The 19,872-nt window shown below is 52.2% G+C and overlaps 1 protein-coding gene and 1 long non-coding RNA gene across 18 annotated transcripts in view; both read right to left on the bottom strand.

Moving 5' to 3' along the window:
* LOC129857045 (protein FAM171A1-like) overlaps window positions 1-19,872 on the bottom strand; it is a 64,891-nt gene that overhangs the window by 9,754 nt on the left and 35,265 nt on the right. Inside the window, exon 6 of the mRNA XM_055924939.1 lies at window positions 17,248-17,364. Within this exon, the coding sequence (XP_055780914.1) occupies window positions 17,248-17,364 (117 nt within the window). The remainder of the gene's footprint in view (window positions 1-17,247; window positions 17,365-19,872) is intronic.
* On the bottom strand, window positions 1,383-17,006 carry LOC129857046 (uncharacterized). Of its 17 annotated transcripts, none has more exons than XR_008759862.1 (9): window positions 15,614-16,263; window positions 10,820-15,223; window positions 8,540-10,709; window positions 7,476-8,043; window positions 6,116-6,669; window positions 4,984-5,551; window positions 3,806-4,211; window positions 1,856-3,025; window positions 1,383-1,601 (listed from the first exon to the last, which is right to left on the bottom strand). It is a non-coding gene; the product is annotated as an uncharacterized LOC129857046 (long non-coding RNA). The 17 variants fall into 17 exon arrangements; XR_008759865.1 differs by lacking the exons at window positions 1,383-1,601; window positions 1,856-3,025 and adding exons at window positions 16,454-16,593; window positions 16,942-16,995 and having other exon boundaries at window positions 3,439-4,211; window positions 15,614-15,753; XR_008759857.1 differs by lacking the exons at window positions 1,383-1,601; window positions 1,856-3,025 and adding an exon at window positions 16,454-17,006 and having other exon boundaries at window positions 3,439-4,211; window positions 15,614-15,753.

Here is a 19,872-nt window from a genome sequence, read left to right as displayed (position 1 = left end):
TTGGTACCTACCTGTGTCTAGTGGGGACATGGTGTGTGTTGGTACCTGTGTCTAGTGGGGACATGGTGTGTGTCGGTACCTACCTGTGTCTAGTGGGGACATGGTGTGTGTCGGTACCTGTGTCTAGTGGGGACATGGTGTGTGTTGGTACCTACCTGTGTCGAGTGGGGACATGGTGTGTGTTGGTACCTACCTGTGTCGAGTGGGGACATGGTGTGTGTTGGTACCTACCTGTGTCTAGCGGGGACATGGTGTGTGTTGGTACCTACCTGTGTCTAGCGGGGACATGGTGTGTGTTGGTACCTACCTGTGTCTAGTGGGGACATGGTGTGTGTTGGTACCTACCTGTGTCTAGTGGGGACATGGTGTGTGTTGGTACCTGTGTCTAGTGGGGACATGGTGTGTGTTGGTACCTGTGTCTAGTGGGGACATGGTGTGTGTTGGTACCTACCTGTGTCTAGTGGGGACATGGTGTGTGTCGGTACCTGTGTCTAGTGGGGACATGGTGTGTGTTGGTACCTACCTGTGTCGAGTGGGGATATGGTGTGTGTTGGTACCTGTGTCTAGTGGGGACATGGTGTGTGTTGGTACCTGTGTCTAGTGGGGACATGGTGTGTGTTGGTACCTACCTGTGTCTAGTGGGGACATGGTGTGTGTTGGTACCTGTGTCTAGTGGGGACATGGTGTGTGTTGGTACCTGTGTCTAGTGGGGACATGATGTGTGTTGGTACCTGTGTCTAGTGGGGACATGGTGTGTGCTGGTACCTGTGTCTAATGGGGACATGGTGTGTGTTGGTACCTGTGTCTAGAGGGGGCATGGTGTGTGTTGGTACCTGTGTCTAGTGGGGACATGGTGTGTGTTGGTACCTGTGTCTAGTGGGGACATGGTGTGTGTCGGTACCTACCTGTGTCTAGTGGGGACATGGTGTGTGTTGGTACCTACCTGTGTCTAGTGGGGACATGGTGTGTGTTGGTACCTACCTGTGTCTAGTGGTGATATGGTGTGTGTTGGTACCTGTGTCTAGTGGGGACATGGTGTGTGTTGGTACCTACCTGTGTCTAGTGGGGACATGGTGTGTGTTGGTACCTACCTGTGTCTAGTGGGGACATGGTGTGTGTTGGTACCTGTGTCTAGTGGGGACATGGTGTGTGTTGGTACCTGTGTCTAGTGGGGACATGGTGTGTGTTGGTACCTGTGTCTAGTGGGGACATGGTGTGTGTTGGTACCTGTGTCTAGTGGGGACATGGTGTGTGTTGGTACCTGTGTCTAGTGGGGACATGGTGTGTGTTGGTACCTGTGTCTAGTGGGGACATGGTGTGTGTTGGTACCTGTGTCTAGTGGGGACATGGTGTGTGTTGGTACCTGTGTCTAGTGGGGACATGGTGTGTGTTGGTACCTGTGTCTAGTGGGGACATGGTGTGTGTTGGTACCTGTGTCTAGTGGGGACATGGTGTGTGTTGGTACCTGTGTCTAGAGGGGGCATGGTGTGTGTTGGTACCTGTGTCTAGTGGGGGCATGGTGTGTGTTGGTACCTGTGTCTAGAGGGGGCATGGTGTGTGTTGGTACCTGTGTCTAGTGGGGACATGGTGTGTGTTGGTACCTACCTGTGTCTAGTGGGGACATGGTGTGTGTTGGTACCTAGCTGTGTCTAGTGGGGACATGGTGTGTGTTGGTACCTGTGTCTAGTGGGGACATGGTGTGTGTTGGTACCTGTGTCTAGTGGGGACATGGTGTGTGTTGGTACCTACCTGTGTCTAGTGGGGACATGGTGTGTGTTGGTACCTGTGTCTAGTGGGGACATGGTGTGTGTTGGTACCTACCAGTGTCTAGTGGGGACATGGTGTGTGTTGGTACCTGTGTCTAGTGGGGACATGGTGTGTGTCGGTACCTACCTGTGTCTAGTGGGGACATGGTGTGTGTCGGTACCTGTGTCTAGTGGGGACATGGTGTGTGTTGGTACCTACCTGTGTCGAGTGGGGACATGGTGTGTGTTGGTACCTACCTGTGTCGAGTGGGGACATGGTGTGTGTTGGTACCTACCTGTGTCTAGCGGGGACATGGTGTGTGTTGGTACCTACCTGTGTCTAGTGGGGACATGGTGTGTGTTGGTACCTACCTGTGTCTAGTGGGGACATGGTGTGTGTTGGTACCTACCTGTGTCTAGTGGGGACATGGTGTGTGTTGGTACCTGTGTCTAGTGGGGACATGGTGTGTGTTGGTACCTGTGTCTAGTGGGGACATGGTGTGTGTTGGTACCTACCTGTGTCTAGTGGGGACATGGTGTGTGTCGGTACCTGTGTCTAGTGGGGACATGGTGTGTGTTGGTACCTACCTGTGTCGAGTGGGGATATGGTGTGTGTTGGTACCTGTGTCTAGTGGGGACATGGTGTGTGTTGGTACCTGTGTCTAGTGGGGACATGGTGTGTGTTGGTACCTACCTGTGTCTAGTGGGGACATGGTGTGTGTTGGTACCTGTGTCTAGTGGGGACATGGTGTGTGTTGGTACCTGTGTCTAGTGGGGACATGATGTGTGTTGGTACCTGTGTCTAGTGGGGACATGGTGTGTGCTGGTACCTGTGTCTAATGGGGACATGGTGTGTGTTGGTACCTGTGTCTAGAGGGGGCATGGTGTGTGTCGGTACCTGTGTCTAGTGGGGACATGGTGTGTGTTGGTACCTACCTGTGTCGAGTGGGGATATGGTGTGTGTTGGTACCTGTGTCTAGTGGGGACATGGTGTGTGTTGGTACCTGTGTCTAGTGGGGACATGGTGTGTGTTGGTACCTACCTGTGTCTAGTGGGGACATGGTGTGTGTTGGTACCTGTGTCTAGTGGGGACATGATGTGTGTTGGTACCTGTGTCTAGTGGGGACATGGTGTGTGCTGGTACCTGTGTCTAATGGGGACATGGTGTGTGTTGGTACCTGTGTCTAGAGGGGGCATGGTGTGTGTTGGTACCTGTGTCTAGTGGGGACATGGTGTGTGTTGGTACCTGTGTCTAGTGGGGACATGGTGTGTGTCGGTACCTACCTGTGTCTAGTGGGGACATGGTGTGTGTTGGTACCTACCTGTGTCTAGTGGGGACATGGTGTGTGTTGGTACCTACCTGTGTCTAGTGGTGATATGGTGTGTGTTGGTACCTGTGTCTAGTGGGGACATGGTGTGTGTTGGTACCTACCTGTGTCTAGTGGGGACATGGTGTGTGTTGGTACCTACCTGTGTCTAGTGGGGACATGGTGTGTGTTGGTACCTGTGTCTAGTGGGGACATGGTGTGTGTTGGTACCTGTGTCTAGTGGGGACATGGTGTGTGTTGGTACCTGTGTCTAGTGGGGACATGGTGTGTGTTGGTACCTGTGTCTAGTGGGGACATGGTGTGTGTTGGTACCTGTGTCTAGTGGGGACATGGTGTGTGTTGGTACCTGTGTCTAGTGGGGACATGGTGTGTGTTGGTACCTGTGTCTAGTGGGGACATGGTGTGTGTTGGTACCTGTGTCTAGTGGGGACATGGTGTGTGTTGGTACCTGTGTCTAGAGGGGGCATGGTGTGTGTTGGTACCTGTGTCTAGTGGGGGCATGGTGTGTGTTGGTACCTGTGTCTAGAGGGGGCATGGTGTGTGTTGGTACCTGTGTCTAGTGGGGACATGGTGTGTGTTGGTACCTACCTGTGTCTAGTGGGGACATGGTGTGTGTTGGTACCTACCTGTGTCTAGTGGGGACATGGTGTGTGTTGGTACCTGTGTCTAGTGGGGACATGGTGTGTGTCGGTACCTACCTGTGTCTAGTGGGGACATGGTGTGTGTCGGTACCTGTGTCTAGTGGGGACATGGTGTGTGTTGGTACCTACCTGTGTCGAGTGGGGACATGGTGTGTGTTGGTACCTACCTGTGTCGAGTGGGGACATGGTGTGTGTTGGTACCTACCTGTGTCTAGCGGGGACATGGTGTGTGTTGGTACCTACCTGTGTCTAGTGGGGACATGGTGTGTGTTGGTACCTACCTGTGTCTAGTGGGGACATGGTGTGTGTTGGTACCTACCTGTGTCTAGTGGGGACATGGTGTGTGTTGGTACCTGTGTCTAGTGGGGACATGGTGTGTGTTGGTACCTGTGTCTAGTGGGGACATGGTGTGTGTTGGTACCTACCTGTGTCTAGTGGGGACATGGTGTGTGTCGGTACCTGTGTCTAGTGGGGACATGGTGTGTGTTGGTACCTACCTGTGTCGAGTGGGGATATGGTGTGTGTTGGTACCTGTGTCTAGTGGGGACATGGTGTGTGTTGGTACCTGTGTCTAGTGGGGACATGGTGTGTGTTGGTACCTACCTGTGTCTAGTGGGGACATGGTGTGTGTTGGTACCTGTGTCTAGTGGGGACATGGTGTGTGTTGGTACCTGTGTCTAGTGGGGACATGATGTGTGTTGGTACCTGTGTCTAGTGGGGACATGGTGTGTGTTGGTACCTGTGTCTAGTGGGGACATGGTGTGTGTTGGTACCTGTGTCTAGAGGGGGCATGGTGTGTGTTGGTACCTGTGTCTAGTGGGGACATGGTGTGTGTTGGTACCTGTGTCTAGTGGGGACATGGTGTGTGTCGGTACCTACCTGTGTCTAGTGGGGACATGGTGTGTGTTGGTACCTACCTGTGTCTAGTGGGGACATGGTGTGTGTTGGTACCTACCTGTGTCTAGTGGTGATATGGTGTGTGTTGGTACCTGTGTCTAGTGGGGACATGGTGTGTGTTGGTACCTACCTGTGTCTAGTGGGGACATGGTGTGTGTTGGTACCTACCTGTGTCTAGTGGGGACATGGTGTGTGTTGGTACCTGTGTCTAGTGGGGACATGGTGTGTGTTGGTACCTGTGTCTAGTGGGGACATGGTGTGTGTTGGTACCTGTGTCTAGTGGGGACATGGTGTGTGTTGGTACCTGTGTCTAGTGGGGACATGGTGTGTGTTGGTACCTGTGTCTAGTGGGGACATGATGTGTGTTGGTACCTGTGTCTAGTGGGGACATGGTGTGTGCTGGTACCTACCTGTGTCTAGAGGGGACATGGTGTGTGTTGGTACCTGTGTCTATTGGGGACATGGTGTGTGCTGGTACCTACCTGTGTCTAGAGGGGACATGGTGTGTGTTGGTACCTGTGTCTATTGGGGACATGGTGTGTGCTGGTACCTACCTGTGTCTAGAGGGGACATGGTGTGTGTTGGTACCTGTGTCTATTGGGGACATGGTGTGTGTTGGTACCTGTGTCTAGTGGGGACATGGTGTGTGTTGGTACCTGTGTCTAGTGGGGACATGGTGTGTGTTGGTACCTGTGTCTAGTGGGGACATGGTGTGTGTTGGTACCTGTGTCTAGTGGGGACATGGTGTGTGTTGGTACCTACCTGTGTCTAGTGGGGACATGGTGTGTGTTGGTACCTACCTGTGTCTAGTGGGGACATGGTGTGTGTTGGTACCTACCTGTGTCTAGAGGGGACATGGTGTGTGTTGGTACCTGTGTCTAGTGGGGACATGATGTGTGTTGGTACCTGTGTCTAGTGGGGACATGGTGTGTGCTGGTACCTGTGTCTAATGGGGACATGGTGTGTGTCGGTACCTGTGTCTAGTGGGGACATGGTGTGTGTTGGTACCTACCTGTGTCTAGTGGGGACATGGTGTGTGTTGGTACCTACCAGTGTCTAGTGGGGACATGGTGTGTGTTGGTACCTGTGTCTAGTGGGGACATGGTGTGTGTTGGTACCTGTGTCTAGTGGGGACATGGTGTGTGTTGGTACCTGTGTCTAGTGGGGACATGGTGTGTGTTGGTACCTGTGTCTAGTGGGGACATGGTGTGTGTTGGTACCTGTGTCTAGTGGGGACATGGTGTGTGTTGGTACCTGTGTCTAGTGGGGACATGGTGTGTGTTGGTACCTGTGTCTAGTGGGGACATGGTGTGTGTTGGTACCTGTGTCTAGTGGGGACATGGTGTGTGTTGGTACCTGTGTCTAGTGGGGACATGGTGTGTGTTGGTACCTACCTGTGTCTAGTGGGGACATGGTGTGTGTTGGTACCTACCTGTGTCTAGTGGGGACATGGTGTGTGTTGGTACCTACCTGTGTCTAGTGGGGACATGGTGTGTGTTGGTACCTACCTGTGTCTAGAGGGGACATGGTGTGTGTTGGTACCTGTGTCTAGTGGGGACATGGTGTGTGTTGGTACCTGTGTCTAGCGGGGACATGGTGTGTGTTGGTACCTACCTGTGTCTAGTGGGGACATGGTGTGTGTTGGTACCTACCTGTGTCTAGTGGGGACATGGTGTGTGTTGGTACCTACCTGTGTCTAGTGGGGACATGGTGTGTGTTGGTACCTACCTGTGTCGAGTGGGGACATGGTGTGTGTTGGTACCTACCTGTGTCTAGCGGGGACATGGTGTGTGTTGGTACCTACCTGTGTCTAGTGGGGACATGGTGTGTGTTGGTACCTACCTGTGTCTAGTGGGGACATGGTGTGTGTTGGTACCTACCTGTGTCTAGTGGGGACATGGTGTGTGTTGGTACCTGTGTCTAGTGGGGACATGGTGTGTGTTGGTACCTGTGTCTAGTGGGGACATGGTGTGTGTTGGTACCTACCTGTGTCTAGTGGGGACATGGTGTGTGTCGGTACCTGTGTCTAGTGGGGACATGGTGTGTGTTGGTACCTACCTGTGTCGAGTGGGGATATGGTGTGTGTTGGTACCTGTGTCTAGTGGGGACATGGTGTGTGTTGGTACCTGTGTCTAGTGGGGACATGGTGTGTGTTGGTACCTACCTGTGTCTAGTGGGGACATGGTGTGTGTTGGTACCTGTGTCTAGTGGGGACATGGTGTGTGTTGGTACCTGTGTCTAGTGGGGACATGATGTGTGTTGGTACCTGTGTCTAGTGGGGACATGGTGTGTGTTGGTACCTGTGTCTAGTGGGGACATGGTGTGTGTTGGTACCTGTGTCTAGAGGGGGCATGGTGTGTGTTGGTACCTGTGTCTAGTGGGGACATGGTGTGTGTTGGTACCTGTGTCTAGTGGGGACATGGTGTGTGTCGGTACCTACCTGTGTCTAGTGGGGACATGGTGTGTGTTGGTACCTACCTGTGTCTAGTGGGGACATGGTGTGTGTTGGTACCTACCTGTGTCTAGTGGTGATATGGTGTGTGTTGGTACCTGTGTCTAGTGGGGACATGGTGTGTGTTGGTACCTACCTGTGTCTAGTGGGGACATGGTGTGTGTTGGTACCTACCTGTGTCTAGTGGGGACATGGTGTGTGTTGGTACCTGTGTCTAGTGGGGACATGGTGTGTGTTGGTACCTGTGTCTAGTGGGGACATGGTGTGTGTTGGTACCTGTGTCTAGTGGGGACATGGTGTGTGTTGGTACCTGTGTCTAGTGGGGACATGGTGTGTGTTGGTACCTGTGTCTAGTGGGGACATGGTGTGTGTTGGTACCTGTGTCTAGTGGGGACATGATGTGTGTTGGTACCTGTGTCTAGTGGGGACATGGTGTGTGCTGGTACCTACCTGTGTCTAGAGGGGACATGGTGTGTGTTGGTACCTGTGTCTATTGGGGACATGGTGTGTGCTGGTACCTACCTGTGTCTAGAGGGGACATGGTGTGTGTTGGTACCTGTGTCTATTGGGGACATGGTGTGTGCTGGTACCTACCTGTGTCTAGAGGGGACATGGTGTGTGTTGGTACCTGTGTCTATTGGGGACATGGTGTGTGTTGGTACCTGTGTCTAGTGGGGACATGGTGTGTGTTGGTACCTGTGTCTAGTGGGGACATGGTGTGTGTTGGTACCTGTGTCTAGTGGGGACATGGTGTGTGTTGGTACCTGTGTCTAGTGGGGACATGGTGTGTGTTGGTACCTACCTGTGTCTAGTGGGGACATGGTGTGTGTTGGTACCTACCTGTGTCTAGTGGGGACATGGTGTGTGTTGGTACCTACCTGTGTCTAGAGGGGACATGGTGTGTGTTGGTACCTGTGTCTAGTGGGGACATGATGTGTGTTGGTACCTGTGTCTAGTGGGGACATGGTGTGTGCTGGTACCTGTGTCTAATGGGGACATGGTGTGTGTCGGTACCTGTGTCTAGTGGGGACATGGTGTGTGTTGGTACCTACCTGTGTCTAGTGGGGACATGGTGTGTGTTGGTACCTACCAGTGTCTAGTGGGGACATGGTGTGTGTTGGTACCTGTGTCTAGTGGGGACATGGTGTGTGTTGGTACCTGTGTCTAGTGGGGACATGGTGTGTGTTGGTACCTGTGTCTAGTGGGGACATGGTGTGTGTTGGTACCTGTGTCTAGTGGGGACATGGTGTGTGTTGGTACCTGTGTCTAGTGGGGACATGGTGTGTGTTGGTACCTGTGTCTAGTGGGGACATGGTGTGTGTTGGTACCTGTGTCTAGTGGGGACATGGTGTGTGTTGGTACCTACCTGTGTCTAGTGGGGACATGGTGTGTGTTGGTACCTACCTGTGTCTAGTGGGGACATGGTGTGTGTTGGTACCTACCTGTGTCTAGTGGGGACATGGTGTGTGTTGGTACCTACCTGTGTCTAGAGGGGACATGGTGTGTGTTGGTACCTGTGTCTAGTGGGGACATGGTGTGTGTTGGTACCTGTGTCTAGCGGGGACATGGTGTGTGTTGGTACCTACCTGTGTCTAGTGGGGACATGGTGTGTGTTGGTACCTACCTGTGTCTAGTGGGGACATGGTGTGTGTTGGTACCTACCTGTGTCTAGTGGGGACATGGTGTGTGTTGGTACCTGTGTCTAGTGGGGACATGGTGTGTGTTGGTACCTACCTGTGTCTAGTGGGGACATGGTGTGTGTCGGTACCTGTGTCTAGTGGGGACATGGTGTGTGTTGGTACCTACCTGTGTCGAGTGGGGACATGGTGTGTGTTGGTACCTACCTGTGTCGAGTGGGGACATGGTGTGTGTTGGTACCTGTGTCTAGCGGGGACATGGTGTGTGTTGGTACCTACCTGTGTCTAGTGGGGACATGGTGTGTGTTGGTACCTACCTGTGTCTAGTGGGGACATGGTGTGTGTTGGTACCTACCTGTGTCTAGTGGGGACATGGTGTGTGTTGGTACCTGTGTCTAGTGGGGACATGGTGTGTGTTGGTACCTACCTGTGTCTAGTGGGGACATGGTGTGTGTCGGTACCTGTGTCTAGTGGGGACATGGTGTGTGTTGGTACCTACCTGTGTCGAGTGGGGATATGGTGTGTGTTGGTACCTGTGTCTAGTGGGGACATGGTGTGTGTTGGTACCTGTGTCTAGTGGGGACATGGTGTGTGTTGGTACCTACCTGTGTCTAGTGGGGACATGGTGTGTGTTGGTACCTGTGTCTAGTGGGGACATGGTGTGTGTTGGTACCTGTGTCTAGTGGGGACATGATGTGTGTTGGTACCTGTGTCTAGTGGGGACATGGTGTGTGCTGGTACCTGTGTCTAGAGGGGGCATGGTGTGTGTTGGTACCTGTGTCTAGTGGGGACATGGTGTGTGTTGGTACCTGTGTCTAGTGGGGACATGGTGTGTGTCGGTACCTACCTGTGTCTAGTGGGGACATGGTGTGTGTTGGTACCTACCTGTGTCTAGTGGGGACATGGTGTGTGTTGGTACCTACCTGTGTCTAGTGGTGATATGGTGTGTGTTGGTACCTGTGTCTAGTGGGGACATGGTGTGTGTTGGTACCTGTGTCTAGTGGGGACATGGTGTGTGTTGGTACCTGTGTCTAGTGGGGACATGGTGTGTGTTGGTACCTGTGTCTAGTGGGGACATGGTGTGTGTTGGTACCTGTGTCTAGAGGGGGCATGGTGTGTGTCGGTACCTGTGTCTAGTGGGGACATGGTGTGTGTTGGTACCTGTGTCTAGTGGGGGCATGGTGTGTGTTGGTACCTGTGTCGAGTGGGGATATGGTGTGTGTTGGTACCTGTGTCTAGTGGGGACATGGTGTGTGTTGGTACCTGTGTCTAGTGGGGACATGGTGTGTGTTGGTACCTACCTGTGTCTAGTGGGGACATGGTGTGTGTTGGTACCTGTGTCTAGTGGGGACATGGTGTGTGTTGGTACCTGTGTCTAGAGGGGACATGGTGTGTGTTGGTACCTGTGTCTAGTGGGGACATGGTGTGTGTTGGTACCTACCTGTGTCTAGTGGGGACATGGTGTGTGTTGGTACCTGTGTCTAGTGGGGACATGGTGTGTGTTGGTACCTGTGTCTAGAGGGGACATGGTGTGTGTTGGTACCTACCTGTGTCTAGTGGGGACATGGTGTGTGTTGGTACCTGTGTCTAGTGGGGACATGGTGTGTGTCGGTACCTGTGTCTAGTGGGGACATGGTGTGTGTTGGTACCTACCTGTGTCTAGTGGGGACATGGTGTGTGTTGGTACCTGTGTCTAGTGGGGACATGGTGTGTGCTGGTACCTGTGTCTAGTGGGGACATGGTGTGTGTTGGTACCTGTGTCTAGTGGGGACATGGTGTGTGTTGGTACCTGTGTCTAGTGGGGACATGGTGTGTGTTGGTACCTACCTGTGTCTAGAGGGGACATGGTGTGTGTTGGTACCTACCTGTGTCTAGTGGGGACATGGTGTGTGTTGGTACCTACCTGTGTCTAGAGGGGACATGGTGTGTCTTGGTACCTGTGTCTAGTGGGGACATGGTGTGTGTTGGTACCTACCTGTGTCTAGAGGGGACATGGTGTGTGTTGGTACCTACCTGTGTCTAGAGGGGACATGGTGTGTGTTGGTACCTGTGTCTAGAGGGGACATGGTGTGTGTTGGAACCTACCTGTGTCTAGAGGGGACATGGTGTGTGTTGGTACCTGTGTCTAGTGGGGACATGGTGTGTGTTGGTACCTACCTGTGTCTAGTGGGGACATGGTGTGTGTTGGTACCTACCTGTGTCTAGAGGGGACATGGTGTGTCTTGGTACCTGTGTCTAGTGGGGACATGGTGTGTGTTGGTACCTACCTGTGTCTAGAGGGGACATGGTGTGTGTTGGTACCTACCTGTGTCTAGAGGGGACATGGTGTGTGTTGGTACCTGTGTCTAGAGGGGACATGGTGTGTGTTGGAACCTACCTGTGTCTAGAGGGGACATGGTGTGTGTTGGTACCTGTGTCTAGTGGGGACATGGTGTGTGTTGGTACCTACCTGTGTCTAGTGGGGACATGGTGTGTGTTGGTACCTGTGTCTAGAGGGGACATGGTGTGTGTTGGTACCTACCTGTGTCTAGTGGGGACATGGTGTGTGTTGGTACCTACCTGTGTCTAGTGGGGACATGGTGTGTGTCGGTACCTACCTGTGTCTAGTGGGGACATGGTGTATGTTGGTACCTGTGTCTAGTGGGGATATGGTGTGTGTTGGTACCTACCTGTGTCTAGAGGGGACATGGTGTGTGTTGGTACCTGTGTCGAGTGGGGATATGGTGTGTGTTGGTACCTGTGTCTAGTGGGGACATGGTGTGTGTTGGTACCTACCTGTGTCTAGTGGGGACATGGTGTGTGTTGGTACCTACCTGTGTCTAGTGGGGACATGGTGTGTGTTGGTACCTGTGTCTAGTGGGGACATGGTGTGTGTTGGTACCTGTGTCTAGTGGGGACATGGTGTGTGTTGGTACCTACCTGTGTCTAGTGGGGACATGGTGTGTGTTGGTACCTACCTGTGTCTAGTGGGGACATGGTGTGTGTTGGTACCTGTGTCTAGTGGGGACATGGTGTGTGTTGGTACCTGTGTCTAGTGGGGACATGGTGTGTGTTGGTACCTGTGTCTAGTGGGGACATGGTGTGTGTTGGTACCTGTGTCTAGTGGGGACATGATGTGTGTTGGTACCTGTGTCTAGTGGGGACATGGTGTGTGTCGGTACCTGTGTCTATTGGGGACATGGTGTGTGTTGGTACCTGTGTCTAGAGGGGACATGGTGTGTGTTGGAACCTACCTGTGTCTAGAGGGGACATGGTGTGTGTTGGTACCTGTGTCTAGTGGGGACATGGTGTGTGTTGGTACCTACCTGTGTCTAGTGGGGACATGGTGTGTGTTGGTACCTACCTGTGTCTAGAGGGGACATGGTGTGTCTTGGTACCTGTGTCTAGTGGGGACATGGTGTGTGTTGGTACCTACCTGTGTCTAGAGGGGACATGGTGTGTGTTGGTACCTACCTGTGTCTAGAGGGGACATGGTGTGTGTTGGTACCTGTGTCTAGAGGGGACATGGTGTGTGTTGGAACCTACCTGTGTCTAGAGGGGACATGGTGTGTGTTGGTACCTGTGTCTAGTGGGGACATGGTGTGTGTTGGTACCTACCTGTGTCTAGTGGGGACATGGTGTGTGTTGGTACCTGTGTCTAGAGGGGACATGGTGTGTGTTGGTACCTACCTGTGTCTAGTGGGGACATGGTGTGTGTTGGTACCTACCTGTGTCTAGTGGGGACATGGTGTGTGTCGGTACCTACCTGTGTCTAGTGGGGACATGGTGTATGTTGGTACCTGTGTCTAGTGGGGATATGGTGTGTGTTGGTACCTACCTGTGTCTAGAGGGGACATGGTGTGTGTTGGTACCTGTGTCGAGTGGGGATATGGTGTGTGTTGGTACCTGTGTCTAGTGGGGACATGGTGTGTGTTGGTACCTACCTGTGTCTAGTGGGGACATGGTGTGTGTTGGTACCTACCTGTGTCTAGTGGGGACATGGTGTGTGTTGGTACCTGTGTCTAGTGGGGACATGGTGTGTGTTGGTACCTGTGTCTAGTGGGGACATGGTGTGTGTTGGTACCTACCTGTGTCTAGTGGGGACATGGTGTGTGTTGGTACCTACCTGTGTCTAGTGGGGACATGGTGTGTGTTGGTACCTGTGTCTAGTGGGGACATGGTGTGTGTTGGTACCTGTGTCTAGTGGGGACATGGTGTGTGTTGGTACCTGTGTCTAGTGGGGACATGGTGTGTGTTGGTACCTGTGTCTAGTGGGGACATGATGTGTGTTGGTACCTGTGTCTAGTGGGGACATGGTGTGTGTCGGTACCTGTGTCTATTGGGGACATGGTGTGTGTTGGTACCTGTGTCTATTGGGGACATGGTGTGTGTTGGTACCTACCTGTGTCTAGAGGGGACATGGTGTGTGTTGGTACCTGTGTCTAGTGGGGACATGGTGTGTGTTGGTACCTACCTGTGTCTAGTGGGGACATGGTGTGTGTTGGTACCTGTGTCTAGTGGGGACATGGTGTGTGTTGGTACCTACCTGTGTCTAGTGGGGACATGGTGTGTGTTGGTACCTGTGTCTAGTGGGGACATGGTGTGTGTTGGTACCTACCTGTGTCTAGTGGGGACATGGTGTGTGTTGGTACCTGTGTCTAGAGGGGACATGGTGTGTGTTGGTACCTGTGTCTAGTGGGGACATGGTGTGTGTTGGTACCTGTGTCTAGTGGGGACATGGTGTGTGTTGGTACCTGTGTCTATTGGGGACATGGTGTGTGTCGGTACCTGTGTCTATTGGGGACATGGTGTGTGTCGGTACCTGTGTCTATTGGGGACATGGTGTGTGTTGGTACCTGTGTCTATTGGGGACATGGTGTGTGTCGGTACCTGTGTCTATTGGGGACATGGTGTGTGTTGGTACCTGTGTCTATTGGGGACATGGTGTGTGTTGGTACCTACCTGTGTCTAGAGGGGACATGGTGTGTGTTGGTACCTGTGTCTAGTGGGGACATGGTGTGTGTTGGTACCTACCTGTGTCTAGTGGGGACATGGTGTGTGTTGGTACCTGTGTCTAGTGGGGACATGGTGTGTGTTGGTACCTACCTGTGTCTAGTGGGGACATGGTGTGTGTTGGTACCTGTGTCTAGAGGGGACATGGTGTGTGTTGGTACCTGTGTCTAGTGGGGACATGGTGTGTGTTGGTACCTACCTGTGTCTAGTGGGGACATGGTGTGTGTTGGTACCTGTGTCTAGAGGGGACATGGTGTGTGTTGGTACCTGTGTCTAGTGGGGACATGGTGTGTGTTGGTACCTGTGTCTAGTGGGGACATGGTGTGTGTTGGTACCTGTGTCTAGTGGGGACATGGTGTGTGTCGGTACCTGTGTCTAGTGGGGACATGGTGTGTGTCGGTACCTGTGTCTATTGGGGACATGGTGTGTGTCGGTACCTGTGTCTATTGGGGACATGGTGTGTGTTGGTACCTGTGTCTAGTGGGGACATGGTGTGTGTTGGTACCTACCTGTGTCTAGAGGGGACATGGTGTGTGTTGGTACCTGTTTCTAGTGGGGACATGGTGTGTGTTGGTACCTGTGTCTAGTGGGGACATGGTGTGTGTTGGTACCTACCTGTGTCTAGTGGGGACATGGTGTGTGTTGGTACCTACCTGTGTCTAGTGGGGACATGGTGTGTGTTGGTACCTACCTGTGTCTAGTGGGGACATGGTGTGTGTCGGTACCTGTGTCTAGTGGGGACATGGTGTGTGTCGGTACCTGTGTCTATTGGGGACATGGTGTGTGTCGGTACCTGTGTCTATTGGGGACATGGTGTGTGTTGGTACCTGTGTCTAGTGGGGACATGGTGTGTGTTGGTACCTACCTGTGTCTAGAGGGGACATGGTGTGTGTTGGTACCTGTTTCTAGTGGGGACATGGTGTGTGTTGGTACCTGTGTCTAGTGGGGACATGGTGTGTGTTGGTACCTACCTGTGTCTAGTGGGGACATGGTGTGTGTTGGTACCTACCTGTGTCTAGTGGGGACATGGTGTGTGTTGGTACCTGTGTCTAGTGGGGACATGGTGTGTGTTGGTACCTACCTGTGTCTAGTGGGGACATGGTGTGTGTTGGTACCTGTGTCTAGTGGGGACATGGTGTGTGTTGGTACCTACCTGTGTCTAGTGGGGACATGGTGTGTGTTGGTACCTGTGTCTAGAGGGGACATGGTGTGTGTTGGTACCTGTGTCTAGTGGGGACATGGTGTGTGTTGGTACCTGTGTCTAGTGGGGACATGGTGTGTGTTGGTACCTGTGTCTAGTGGGGACATGGTGTGTGTTGGTACCTGTGTCTAGTGGGGACATGGTGTGTGTCGGTACCTGTGTCTATTGGGGACATGGTGTGTGTCGGTACCTGTGTCTATTGGGGACATGGTGTGTGTTGGTACCTGTGTCTATTGGGGACATGGTGTGTGTTGGTACCTGTGTCTAGTGGGGACATGGTGTGTGTTGGTACCTACCTGTGTCTAGAGGGGACATGGTGTGTGTTGGTACCTGTTTCTAGTGGGGACATGGTGTGTGTTGGTACCTGTATCTAGTGGGGACATGGTGTGTGTTGGTACCTACCTGTGTCTAGTGGGGACATGGTGTGTGTTGGTACCTACCTGTGTCTAGTGGGGACATGGTGTGTGTTGGTACCTGTGTCTAGTGGGGACATGGTGTGTGTTGGTACCTGTGTCTAGTGGGGACATGGTGTGTGTTGGTACCTGTGTCTAGTGGGGACATGGTGTGTGTTGGTACCTGTGTCTAGTGGGGACATGGTGTGTGTTGGTACCTGTGTCTAGTGGGGACATGGTGTGTGTTGGTACCTACCTGTGTCTAGTGGGGACATGGTGTGTGTTGGTACCTACCTGTGTCTAGTGGGGACATGGTGTGTGTCGGTACCTGTGTCTATTGGGGACATGGTGTGTGTTGGTACCTGTGTCTATTGGGGACATGGTGTGTGTTGGTACCTGTGTCTAGTGGGGACATGGTGTGTGTTGGTACCTACCTGTGTCTAGAGGGGACATGGTGTGTGTTGGTACCTGTTTCTAGTGGGGACATGGTGTGTGTTGGTACCTGTGTCTAGTGGGGACATGGTGTGTGTTGGTACCTACCTGTGTCTAGTGGGGACATGGTGTGTGTTGGTACCTACCTGTGTCTAGTGGGGACATGGTGTGTGTTGGTACCTGTGTCTAGTGGGGACATGGTGTGTGTTGGTACCTGTGTCTAGTGGGGACATGGTGTGTGTCGGTACCTGTGTCTAGTGGGGACATGGTGTGTGTTGGTACCTGTGTCTAGTGGGGACATGGTGTGTGTCGGTACCTGTATCTAGTGGGGACATGGTGTGTGTTGGTACCTGTGTCTAGAGGGGACATGGTGTGTGTTGGTACCTGTGTCTAGTGGGGACATGGTGTGTGTTGGTACCTGTGTCTAGTGGGGACATGGTGTGTGTTGGTACCTACCTGTGTCTAGTGGGGACATGGTGTGTGTTGGTACCTGTGTCTAGTGGGGACATGGTGTGTGTTGGTACCTGTGTCTAGTGGGGACATGGTGTGTGTTGGTACCTGTGTCTAGTGGGGACATGGTGTGTGTTGGTACCTGTGTCTAGTGGGGACATGGTGTGTGTTGGTACCTGTGTCTAGTGGGGACATGGTGTGTGTTGGTACCTACCTGTGTCTAGTGGGGACATGGTGTGTGTTGGTACCTACCTGTGTCTAGTGGGGACATGGTGTGTGTCGGTACCTGTGTCTATTGGGGACATGGTGTGTGTTGGTACCTGTGTCTATTGGGGACATGGTGTGTGTTGGTACCTGTGTCTAGTGGGGACATGGTGTGTGTTGGTACCTACCTGTGTCTAGAGGGGACATGGTGTGTGTTGGTACCTGTTTCTAGTGGGGACATGGTGTGTGTTGGTACCTGTGTCTAGTGGGGACATGGTGTGTGTTGGTACCTACCTGTGTCTAGTGGGGACATGGTGTGTGTTGGTACCTACCTGTGTCTAGTGGGGACATGGTGTGTGTTGGTACCTGTGTCTAGTGGGGACATGGTGTGTGTTGGTACCTGTGTCTAGTGGGGACATGGTGTGTGTCGGTACCTGTGTCTAGTGGGGACATGGTGTGTGTTGGTACCTGTGTCTAGTGGGGACATGGTGTGTGTCGGTACCTGTATCTAGTGGGGACATGGTGTGTGTTGGTACCTGTGTCTAGAGGGGACATGGTGTGTGTTGGTACCTGTGTCTAGTGGGGACATGGTGTGTGTTGGTACCTGTGTCTAGTGGGGACATGGTGTGTGTTGGTACCTGTGTCTAGTGGGGACATGGTGTGTGTTGGTACCTGTGTCTAGTGGGGACATGGTGTGTGTTGGTACCTGTGTCTAGTGGGGACATGGTGTGTGTTGGTACCTGTGTCTAGTGGGGACATGGTGTGTGTTGGTACCTGTGTTTAGAGGGGACATGGTGTGTGTTGGTACCTGTGTCTAGTGGGGACATGGTGTGTGTTGGTACCTGTGTCCAGAGGGGACATGGTGTGTGTTGGTACCTGTGTCTAGTGGGGACATGGCAGCCACCCAGTATCCCAGCTGAGGGGCGATGTAGGTTAGGCTGAGCTGGTCTCCCTCCCTCTGGACATAGCCCAGACTGCTCTTCAACCAGGCCCCTACAAACAAACACAGAGAGAGTTAGAGATATACTCTTCAACCACAGTAAATCAGTGTAAAGTGTTTGGCCTCGTCACTGTGCTGCTGCAGTTCCCCAGTCAACCACCGGGAGGCAGCAGACTCACAGTGACACAGTCATAACTCATACTGGCCAGGAGCTATATGAGCTAGTATCATCATAACATAGCCAGACACAGTCATTGTGTAAGATGAGGTAACACGACCTGGACAATCTGTCAGTTTTTATTTCGACACCATTGGTATGATAAGGATTTGTGGTATGTAGGCTGATCCTAGATCTGTGTATGAGAGGGGCTATGACAGTGCAGCAGTGGGCTCTGCAGGGGATAATCTGTCTATTATAGATGCTCTGATGCAACCCAATTAGAAGGGAAGAACTAATGTACAGGGAGGGGAAGAGAGAAACAAGAGACTAATGTACAGGGAGGGGAAGAGAGAAACAAGAGACTAATGTACAGGGAGGTGGGAGAGAGAAACAAGAGACTAATGTACAGGGAGGAGGGAGAGAGAAACAAGAGACTAATGTACAGGGAGGTGGGAGAGAGAAACAAGAGACTAATGTACAGGGAGGAGGGAGAGAGAAACAAGAGACTAATGTACAGGGAGGTGAGAGAGAGAAACAAGAGACTAATGTACAGGGAGGTGAGAGAGAGAAACAAGAGACTAATGTACAGGGAGGTGAGAGAGAGAAACAAGAGACTAATGTACAGGGAGGGGTGAGAGAAACAAGAGACTAATGTACAGGGAGGTGGGAGAGAGAAACAAGAGACTAATGTACAGGGAGGTGGGAGAGAGAAACAAGAGACTAATGTACAGGGAGGTGGGAGAGAGAAACAAGAGACTAATGTACAGGGAGGTGAGAGAGAGAAACAAGAGACTAATGTACAGGGAGGTGGGAGAGAGAAACAAGAGACTAATGTACAGGGAGGTGAGAGAGAGAAACAAGAGACTAATGTACAGGGAGGAGGGAGAGAGAAACAAGAGACTAATGTACAGGGAGGAGGGAGAGAGAAACAAGAGACTAATGTACAGGGAGGAGGGAGAGAGAAACAAGAGACTAATGTACAGGGAGGTGGGAGAGAGAAACAAGAGACTAATGTACAGGGAGGTGGGAGAGAGAAACAAGAGACTAATGTACAGGGAGGTGAGAGAGAGAAACAAGAGACTAATGTACAGGGAGGTGGGAGAGAGAAACAAGAGACTAATGTACAGGGAGGAGGGAGAGAGAAACAAGAGACTAATGTACAGGGAGGGGAGAGAGAAACAAGAGACTAATGTACAGGGAGGGGGAGAGAGAAACAAGAGACTAATGTACAGGGAGGGGGAGAGAGAAACAAGAGACTAATGTACAGGGAGGTGCGAGAGAGAAACAAGAGACTAATGTACAGGGAGGTGGGAGAGAGAAACAAGAGACTAATGTACAGGGAGGTGGGAGAGAGAAACAAGAGACTAATGTACAGGGAGGTGGGACAGAGAAACAAGAGACTAATGTACAGGGAGGTGGGACAGAGAAACAAGAGACTAATGTACAGGGAGGGGGGAGAGAGAAACAAGAGACTAATGTACAGGGAGGGGGGGGGGAGAAACAAGAGACTAATGTACAGGGAGGTGAGAGAGAGAAACAAGAGACTAATGTACAGGGAGGTGGGAGAGAGAAACAAGAGACTAATGTACAGGGAGGTGCGAGAGAGAAACAAGAGACTAATGTACAGGGAGGTGAGAGAGAGAAACAAGAGACTAATCTACAGGGAGGGGGAGAGAAACAAGAGACTAATGTACAGGGAGGTGAGAGAGAGAAACAAGAGACTAATGTACAGGGAGGTGCGAGAGAGAAACAAGAGACTAATGTACAGGGAGGTGGGAGAGAGAAACAAGAGACTAATGTACAGGGAGGTGGGAGAGAGAAACAAGAGACTAATGTACAGGGAGGTGCGAGAGAGAAACAAGAGACTAATGTACAGGGAGGTGCGAGAGAGAAACAAAAGACTAATGTACAGGGAGGTGGGAGAGAGAAACAAGAGACTAATGTACAGGGAGGTGGGAGAGAGAAACAAGAGACTAATGTACAGGGAGGTGCGAGAGAGAAACAAGAGACTAATGTACAGGGAGGTGAGAGAGAGAAACAAGAGACTAATCTACAGGGAGGGGGAGAGAAACAAGAGACTAATGTACAGGGAGGTGAGAGAGAGAAACAAGAGACTAATGTACAGGGAGATGAGAGAGAGAAACAAGAGACTAATGTTCAGGGAGGTGAGAGAGAAACAAGAGACTAATGTACAGGGAAGGGTGAGAGAAACAAGAGACTAATGTACAGGGAGGGGGAGAGAAACAAGAGACTAATGTACAGGGAGGGGGAGAGAAACAAGAGACTAATGTACAGGGAGGTGAGAGAGAGAAACGAGAGACTAATGTACAGGGAGGGGGAGAGAGAAACAAGAGTAATGTACAGGGAGGGGTGAGAGAAACAAGAGACTAATGTACAGGGA

The sequence above is a fragment of the Salvelinus fontinalis genome, chromosome 6, assembly GCF_029448725.1.
Source record: "Salvelinus fontinalis isolate EN_2023a chromosome 6, ASM2944872v1, whole genome shotgun sequence".
NCBI classification, from domain to species: domain Eukaryota; kingdom Metazoa; phylum Chordata; class Actinopteri; order Salmoniformes; family Salmonidae; genus Salvelinus; species Salvelinus fontinalis.
Note: the sequence above shows the minus strand (reverse complement) of the source record. Positions and strands in the feature narration are given on the sequence as shown.